The sequence below is a fragment of the Lathyrus oleraceus genome, chromosome 7, assembly GCF_024323335.1.
Source record: "Lathyrus oleraceus cultivar Zhongwan6 chromosome 7, CAAS_Psat_ZW6_1.0, whole genome shotgun sequence".
NCBI classification, from domain to species: domain Eukaryota; kingdom Viridiplantae; phylum Streptophyta; class Magnoliopsida; order Fabales; family Fabaceae; genus Lathyrus; species Lathyrus oleraceus.
Genome location: NC_066585.1, coordinates 198,856,805 through 198,866,761, shown reverse-complemented (window position 1 = coordinate 198,866,761; position 9,957 = coordinate 198,856,805). Strand labels below are relative to the sequence as shown.

The following is a 9,957-nucleotide window of genomic DNA, read 5'->3' as shown; positions in this document are numbered from 1 at the left end:
ATCGGAAGAAAGAAGATAATAAGGATCATCGTGGTTTGCCATGGAAGAAAGTAGCAAAGGAAACACGAGCGGGAGAAGAAAGAAGATGCGGAAGTAAAAGAAAATCAATTTTTTTTTCATATACCATATCGTAGTTTGTTAAATTCATGATGGAAAAGATGAAAAAGTATAATGCTTCATCGAATTGAAAGAGAACATTATATAGAGTGTAAGCTAGAACTAAGAGTGATAGTTGGATAAAAGGAAAACCGAGTTTAATACTTCAATAATTTTGACTTTTCCATCATGAATTTAACATAAGCATATTATACCATATTGAACTTATGTGCTTCATTGACTTATGTGCTTCATTGACTTTTCATATACCATATTATAAGTGACTTTTCATCAATATCATAATAAAAGGAAAACCGAGTTTAATACTTCAACAATTTTGACTTTTCCATCATGAATTTAACATAAGCATATTATACCATATTAAACTTATGTGCTTCATTGACTTATGTGCTTCATTGACTTTTCATATACCATATTATAAGTGACTTTTCATCAATATCATAATAAAAGGAAAACCGAGTTTAATACTTCAACAATTTTGACTTTTCCATCATGAATTTAACATAAGCATATTATACCATATTAAATTTATGTGCTTCATTGACTTTTCATATACCATATTATAAGTGACTTTTCATCAATATCATAATAAAAGGAAAACCGAGTTTAATACTTCAACAATTTTGACTTTTCCATCATGAATTTAACATAAGCATATTATACCATATTAAACTTATGTGCTTCATTGACTTATGTGCTTCATTGACTTTTCATATACCATATTATAAGTGACTTTTCATCAAAATCATAATAAAAGGAAAACCGAGTTTAATACTTCAATAATTTTGAAAATCTAATTATCATGACTTTGAATAAATAAGTGTGTAATTTAGATTCTAACTTTAAGATAAGCACATAAGATTCTAAAATAAACGTCATTTTGTTAACAAACATGTGGTTCTAGTGAACCGCAGTCTCCATCGACAAGTGTGGATCATGCTACCCAAAAAAATAAATCTTGCTAATGTGCATTTCAAAAGAACATTAATATTTTAGGCCTTTTTAGGTAACCCCTTCTATCTTCTGTTTACTCCCTGTTTGTAAAATCAATAGACAGAGAAGTTCATATCACATAACACCATGGACATGAATAATATACTTTCACTAGAAACCGTGGCAGTTACAACATGCGCCACGCTGCTGTTTCTCTTCCTTCTCTTTTTGCTACGTAGAAGCCATATTAATACTGCTGTAGCTTTGAAGACACCACCACCACCACCAGAAGTCCGTGGAGCTTGGCCTTTGATCGGACACCTCCACCTTCTAGGTAGCTCTCAGCCACCACACGTCACTTTAGGAAAATTAGCCGACAAATACGGACCCATATTCACCTTACGTTTGGGTGTTCATCGAACTTTAGTTGTAAGCAGTTATGAAATGGCGAAACAGTGTTTTACCGTAAACGACAAAGCTTTTGCTTCACGTCCCAAATCTTTAGCCTTTGAAGTTATGGGTTATAACTTTTCAATGATAGGTTTCAGCCCTTATGGTTCTTATTGGCGTACAGTACGTAAAATCGCCACCGTCCATGTCCTCTCCACACAACGAATAGATATGCTTAAATATGTAATGAAATCAGAGGTGAAGATAGCAATGAAAGAGAGTTACTCGTTTTGGACAAAGGTGAAGAAGAACAAGGATAGTTCTGAAAGGGCAATTACGGAAATGAAAAAATGGTTTGGGGACATAGCGATTAACGTTTTGTTTAGAATGGTAGTGGGAAAACGTTTTGATGTTGACGAGGAAGAGAATCGACGGATAAGAAAAACTCTGAGGGATTTCTTCGATCTGGGCGGTTCGTTTGTTGTATCTGATGCGATGCCGTATTTGAGATGGTTGGACTTGGATGGAAAAGAGAAGGAAATGAAGAAAATCGCGAAATTGTTAGATGAGTTCGTTTGTGTTTGGCTTGATCAACATAAACGGAATAGAAAAACTGCCGGCGGCGAACATGACTTCATGGACGTGCTCCTTTCCACCGTTGATGATCAAGAATTTGACGGTTGTGATTCCGACACCACAATCAAAGCTACTTGTTGGGTATGTCACTTGTTAACCTTGACTTAGTCTAATGATACTATGAATATTTTAAAAGGGGTTTACTTAAATAGTCTCAAATAGATCTTTTATATTATAAATCTCAAAGATCTATTTTAAATGAGTGAAATTTGAAATAGTCAAAGATTTGCTTAAAATATTTATAACTTAAATGTTGGATAAGATTTAATTTAATTTTTTTATTAATTCAAGAATCTTGAGTGATTCAATCACTATTTGGCTATAAGATGATTCTCTCGGACAAAGATTTCAAGATAGGAGATAATTTGGGGGGGGGGGAGAGAGAGAGAGAGAGAGAGAGAGAGAGAGAGAGAGAGAGAGAGAGAGAGAGAGAGAGAGAGAGAGAGAGAGAGAGAGAGAGAGAGAGAGAGAGAGAGAGAGAGAGAGAGAGAGAGAGAGAGAGAGAGAGAGAGAGAGAGAGAGAGAGAGAGAGAGAGAGAGAGAGAGAGAGAGAGAGAGAGAGAGAGAGAGAGAGAGAGAGAGAGAGAGAGAGAGAGAGAGAGAGAGAGAGAGATAGAGAGAGAGAGAGAGAGAGAGAGAGAGGAGAGAGAGAGAGAGAGAGAGAGAGAGAGAGAGAGAGAGAGAGAAGAGAGAGAGAAGAGAGAGAGAGAGAGAGAGAGAGAGAGAGAGAGAGAGAGAGAGAGAGCGAGAGAGAGAGAGAGAGAGAGAGAGAGAGAGAGAGAGAGAGAGAGAGAGAGAGAGAGAGAGAGAATTTAGGTTTTATGTGATTCGAATCACACATCCAAAAATTCAAAAATTCAAAAATTCAAGTTTTCAAGTTTTCAAGGATGTTTTGAGATTCTGCTCTTGTAATGACTTGAATCAATCTCAATTATGGTTCTTGTTCAAAAAAATTTGAGTAATTGACTTAAAGAATACTATTTGTACTCAAACACAAACAGTTTGAATTATGCATGCTAAAATACGGGTCCAAAACTTGATCCTTAAAGATGCACAATTGAAGATGAGACTCAAATATACAACAAAATTCAAATTAAAGCTTAACAAATAAGCAACAAAACCATATAAAGGTCTCCCCCTTAATGTACCATAATGTTTGTACTCCTATTATACCTTGATATTTGGTGATGTTAATCTCTACTCCATTCTCATCTTTGTCTATCAGCACATTTGCTGCCATAGAGTTGAGATGCTTTTCGAGTTTTGCATATCAAACGTCTTTAGATGCTCTAGTAAAGATTTTGTATGGCCATGAATATCCCATCTTCCATTTTCTTAATTTGCAATTCAAAGAAGTAGGTAAACTTTCTCATTAGAGACATCTAAAAGTCATTGCATGATACTAGCAAACATCTTGCAAAGAGATTCATCCGTGGCGCCAAATATAATATCATAAACGTAAATTTGAACTAATATGAATATGTAACTTCTTATGCAAAAAAAAAGTTTAATGCAAAATAAATTGTTTAATGTAAGGTGAATAAAATAGAAAAAATTTATTGCAACTAAAACATTATTTTGATGTACATAAAAAAACTGAATGACCACAGTGAAATCAAAACTATTAAGAGCAATTAGGATAAATTAAGTGTAACTATGTGAGATAGAGAAGAAAGAAACAATCATACCAATTACGATAATTTAAAACTAAACTTGTTGCATAAGTAAAGTTAGCAAATAACAACATTAATACAAAGCATGTGACATCTTCTTATTTTCTCTTATGTTCCTTCTTGTGTGGATGAAACTTTTTGAAGTTAATTAGATTTTTTTCATAATGTTGAGACTCAGACACATGGTTCTATAGTGACCCGATTTTCTGCATTCAAAGCTTGTGACATCTTCTTAATTTCTCTTATGTTCCTTCTTGTGCGGATGAGACTTTTTGAAGTTAATTAGATTTTTTTCATAATATTTGAGCTTATGCTTCCTCATATATTGATTATAGCGTTTGACAAATAACCCTGTCTCTTTTTCTTTTGAAGAGTCTTCATCAGAATTGTCACCTTCGTCCTTATTTTTATTTGTCCTTGATAATGAAGCTTTCAAAGGATAAATCCCATTTCTCTTCTTTTACTTTCTCTTTCTTCTTCGACTTTAATTCGATTTCTGTGAGCCGTTTCAATTTATTCTCATGTTCGGTAAGCTTTCCAAATAATTGTGATATTCAAAGAACTAAGATCATTTGACTGTTTTATAACTGTTACCTTTGGTTTCCATTCCCTACACATAGATCTCAAAATTTTGTTAGCACAATCTTTGTTAGAAAAAGTATTTCTCGAATTGTCTAGTTTGTTGATTAAATGGAGAAAATGAGTATGCATGGGTTCTACGGATTCTCCAGGTTCCATACGAAAAATTTAGTACTCCTCTATCAACATATTGCTTTTAGAATCTTTAATGTCTTCAGTACCTTCATAAAGAGTTTGAAGAGCGTTCCACATAGTTTATGAAGTCTTATGAGGTGAGATACAGTAATATACTTTGGCGCTTAATACGATTATAAGTATATTATTTGCTTTCAAGTCATATGAAGTCTTTTTGGTTTCATCACCATTCAAATATTTTGGGAGTTTAACAACATTATTGAATTTGTTTTTAGGGATAAAAGGCATGTCAGTAACTGCTACCCATAGATTCTTGCCAACAAACATTAAGTGAACATACATGTTCTCTTTCCAATAAGCATAATTTTTCCTTTAAATATCAGTGCTTTATTATACCCTTCCTTCGGATCGTTGTCACCCATATTCCCAAACTTTTTAGTCACTTAGACTTGATCAAAATACCAGCTCTGATACTAATTATTGGGTGAGAATATGGACTATGAATGATTTAGAGGGGTGGTGAATATATGTTCCAAGTTAAAAATTTGTTTCAAAAAGGATTTAATACGTTTCAAAAATAGATTTTGTTTTGCATGGCGGATGAAAATATTGCATAAAAGAGATTATGCTTGTATTGAGAACAAATGTGTTTAATCAGTTTACAATGTATCAAATTCAACTATTGAATTTCACCAAAGTACAAACTAATCATACTGCAAAATCATTCAATTCCACAAGATGTGTTATCGAATTATTTTCAATCACGTACAATATTCTACTATCAAAGGCTTCATACTTAATCCACACTAAGACAAGTTGAATTACCAATTCTTACAAAACCTAAGACTTATGCAAGAAATCACTATTAAACAAAAAATCCTATCAGCATGCAATTCTAGAAAGCAATAAAAATAACTTATTCATGCGTTCAATTACAAAATTAAATGAGTGTGTGTGTGTGTGTGTGTGTGTGTGTGAGAGAGAGAGAGAGAGAGAGAGAGAGAGAAAGAAAGAAGAGTACACCAAATTTATAATGGTTTGGTATGCTCGTCCTTAATTTATGCTTAATCCATTCTCCAATGGTTATCCGTTGAAAACTCCTTGATCTTCTACTATGAATTGTAACAATATTGCAAGAGTTCGTACAATCACTAGTCCAAAAATAAATGCTCAAAATTAAATTTCTTCTTTTCTAGATCTTGGCTTGTACACAACTTCATGAACTAAACTTTATGTGAAGACTTTACTCAAGACCGCTTCTTGAATCTACCATCCCCAACAACCTGCTTCTAAGTCTCCGTCTACTGAAATTTCCATACAGTTTCGCCAGTATCTTCAGTGCTGGTTTGTCTGAAGATTGAAAAAAACTCATACCTTGTTCGTAGGTTTCCACACAGCACTACCAAGGTCAACCTAGAGATAAGAACATTTTTCTTTTCCACTGGAATTGTGAGAACTAGTCACAACACCACACACTCTTGCAAGCCTCTGAAATCTTACACAAATCTTCAAAGAAATGTTAAATACAAAATAAATCTCCTAAATCAATAAAGAATATTTCAAGATGAGATTCAGATTCTTGCAACAATGGAAAAAGAATGAGAGAAGAAATGAAAGAAAACGTTTACAAGTCTTCAAGAAATATTCAAAACTCTTTTTAAAACGAAAGAACAAGTGGTTTGTGAGTTTTCAAATCATCAATGAAAGAATGTGTTTTCTAACTTTATTAAAGATTTGAGAGTAAAATTGATTTATAAGTGTTGGAGATGAAGCACAAAAAGAAGTGAAAAATCATATTTGATTTGAGTCAAGAACATTTGGGGATTTGAGTCAAGTGGCAAAGTAATGTGGAACAAGATCTGCACTTAAAGAGAGACCCCTTTTTTCGTGATTCAAGTCAAGAATAAATCATGATCCAACTCACACATGCTATAATTTGAGTCATGGTTTGGCCATGATTTGACTCAAACATGGAAGAGGCTGAAGAGGGACTTGTGATTTGACACATGTACAAATTGTGATTCGACTCATAAGAAAACACAAAATCCTTATTCTTCCCTGCCTAGTTTGATTCGATTCAAGGGATTGTGTGATTTGAATCACGCATCCAAAATCTAAAAAATTTAAATTTTCAAGAATGTTGTAAGACTTTACTTTTGACATGACTTGAATCAACATCAATTACGGTTCTTGTTCCAAAAACTCAACTAATTGATTTAAAGAATAATGTTCATACTCAAACACAAACAATTTGAATTATGCATGCTAAAATACGGATCCAAAACTCGATCCTTGAAGATGCACAATTGAAGAGGAGACTCAAATATAAAACTAAATTCAAATTAAAGATTAAGATACAAACAACAAAACCATATAGAGGTCTCCCCCTTAATGTATCAGAGCCATGCAACTTCACAAACCATTTGAGATCTTTGAGGGTAACCTTGTAAGATATGGGATCCATTCTAGTAAAGAGGAGTATGAGATGCATTCATAGTTGAACTATACCATATTTTCTCATTTTAGCCATAACATGAGTATTGTTGGGATGTAGAAAAGGTAAACTTTATGGAGGTGAAAGTTCACGATGAGAGGATTATTGTGAAGATTGAGGAGATGAGCTTGGTGAGTTATTTTAGGGTGTAGAGTTGTTGTCAATAGTGGTTACAAAGGCTGGAGGAATATTATGAATGGTGTTTGAATAATATGAATGACTATTTGAAGAAGGTTCTAAAAGGGTTGAGGAACTTTTTGATGTATGTGTTTGAGGCTTAAAGGAGGGTGAATTTGAAGGTGAGACAAACACAAGAAGGGGGGTTGAATTGTGTTGGATTTTTCTTAATTAAGCTTTTTCTTCTTTGGCTTATAATGAATCTCAATCAGATTTTGAACACTTGGTTCAGAGTCTGACTAATAAACCTTGGTTTACTTCTGAAAATGTTTATCAGATTCTGAACCAGAATCTGACTTAGAGTATCAGAGTTGACATTAATGGAATATAATACAGAAACAAGTAAAGTAAAGTAGAGACACAAGAATTATCTTGGTTACTCTCACAACCTGAGAGTAGTCAAGTCCCCTTGTACTTCCAAGACCAAGTTAAAATTTTCAGGGTCTGAGTTTTGTAAGCTCCCTCTGAGTTTGATTAACAATATCCCAACATTGGTATAGCTCGGAGATAGAGCAAATAAGCATAAACTAAAAACTTAACAAACATAAGACCAAGTTAAAAATTTCAAATTTGTGATACATAAGTGGACAACATAAAAATAGTTTCAACAGAAAAAACACTTACACGCCATCAGAAACATTTAATCAAGCTCTGAGCATCAGAGGTTGAGATGCTTCAGAAGTTACTACACATCAGAAGTTGTCAGAGCTTCTGATCATAGTGACTTATGATTATATCAATTTTGTATCCTCCATTTAGAAGCAATCACTAATCTTCTATAAAATGCATGTTCAGATTCTTTTTAATGAAATTAAATCTTTCTATTATAATAGGCTTGGTAAATATATCAGCCTATTGACGATTTGTATCAATGAATTGTATATCTGCTACACCTTTTTGAACATAATCTCTTATAAAATGATGTTTTATCTCTATGTTCTTGGTTCTAGAATGTTGAACTGGATTTTTAGTTAAATAGATGGCATCAGTATTATCACATAATATGGGAATATTACTTCCACTAATCTGATAATCTTCCAATTGATATTTCATGGTTATTAATCGAGTCAAGCTCTTGATACCATATCTGAAACTGTGAAAAGAGAGAGAGAGAGAGATTTGAAAATTTCTATTATTAAAAAGTTAGTTTCAATTCAGTTAAGCAATATTTCCCCATTCCCAAAATAAATATCACATTAAAAAAAAAATTATTCAATATAAGTGTTGCTTTTAATTTACGATACAATTTTCATTTTTTTTCTTTTAATTGTATCCTTCAATTAAAACTATCTACATTACTCTCAATTTACTGTTATCTCAATTATCATTTATGATCATTCAAATACACCAATAAATAATAAGAATAATATAATAAAATTGATATTCTATCTCTTTCATTTATTACACATTCTTAATCTATTTAAAATACTCAACTACCACTCTTATTAACATTTCACTTAGTGACTCTTAGTTTCATAATCTATTTTTTCTTTTAAGGAAATATAATTTCAACATGGGTGAATTATATGTCATGATATTGAGCTCTTTATCTTTACTTTGCAAATTTTACTATTCATTTCGACATTATTAATATTATAACTTTCAATTATTAATAACTAATTATATTTGATAAAGAAGTAAAAAAACTATAATGATTATTGCAATGTATTTTGTAGACACTCATTTTAGCAGGTACAGACACTACAGCAGCAACTTTAACTTGGACTTTATCTTTACTTCTTAACAACCGTGAAGTTCTAAACAAAGCCATTCAAGAATTAGACACACAAATCGGTAGAGAAAAGATGATAATGGAATCAGATTTAAATAAGTTAGAGTATCTCCAAGCCATTATTAAGGAAACACTGCGTTTGTACCCACCCACACCACTAAGTTTGCCTCATGAGTCCATTGAAGATTGTACTGTTGGTGGATATCACATTCCAGCTGGCACGCGTCTCCTAACCAACCTCTCGAAACTTCAACGAGATCCTACGTTATATTCTGATCCATTGGAGTTTCGACCGGAGCGATTTCTCACAACACACAAGAATGTTGATGTGAAGGGCCAGCATTTTGAGTTGATGCCATTTGGTGCTGGTAGAAGAATGTGTCCGGGAATATCATTTGGTCTTCAATTAATGCAAATAACACTTGCTACTTTGTTGCATGGTTTTGACATAGTGACTCCTGATGAAGGACAAGTTGATATGGCTGAACAAAATGGACTCACCATAATCAAAGCCTCTCCTCTCCAAGTCATTCTCACTCCACGCTTGTCTGCCCAAGCTTTTAGTTAAAGTTAATGATTGAGGAGTAACGGTGAGAGCATCTCCGGCAATGGTATTCATCATACAAATTTAAATAAGTGGGGTCTAATGTCATTTATCATACAAAATTATACACAAAAGTATAAATGCATAAGCAATGATTACATGTATCATTAAGCATACAATTAGAGATTACAAAACCTCTCTGATTCTATATCCAAAATTTAAAAACATTTTAGTAAGGGTGTACATGAGCCGGAGCCGGTCTGGATTAGGTTTGATCAAATTTAATATTCAATTCATATATGAAATTTCGGTGTTGATGAAGTAAAATAATCATTTGTTATATTAATAGGTTGGTTTGGGTAAATCCACTGATTCTCGGGTTAAGTTAGATTGCGTTGTAGGTTGTCCAAATAATTTTATATTTTATTAATATTGAATGACTAAATGATGAGTGATCATATTTTTTTATAAAAATTAGTCAATATTTTTATCTTTTAGAAAAAATTAGATAACCTATTTTTACTATCTTTTAACATCATAAAATAAT

At 32.8% G+C, this 9,957-nt stretch overlaps 1 protein-coding gene across 1 annotated transcript; it reads left to right on the top strand.

The window, feature by feature from the left end:
• The first annotated feature begins 974 nt into the window (after positions 1–974).
• On the top strand, positions 975–9,620 carry LOC127101314 (cytochrome P450 CYP82D47). The gene is made up of 2 exons (XM_051038688.1): positions 975–2,157; positions 8,811–9,620. Exons 1-2 carry the CDS (start codon positions 1,198–1,200, stop codon positions 9,432–9,434), a joined length of 1,584 nt encoding a protein of 527 aa, XP_050894645.1. The 5' UTR covers positions 975–1,197; the 3' UTR covers positions 9,435–9,620.
• Positions 9,621–9,957: the final 337 nt, after the last annotated feature.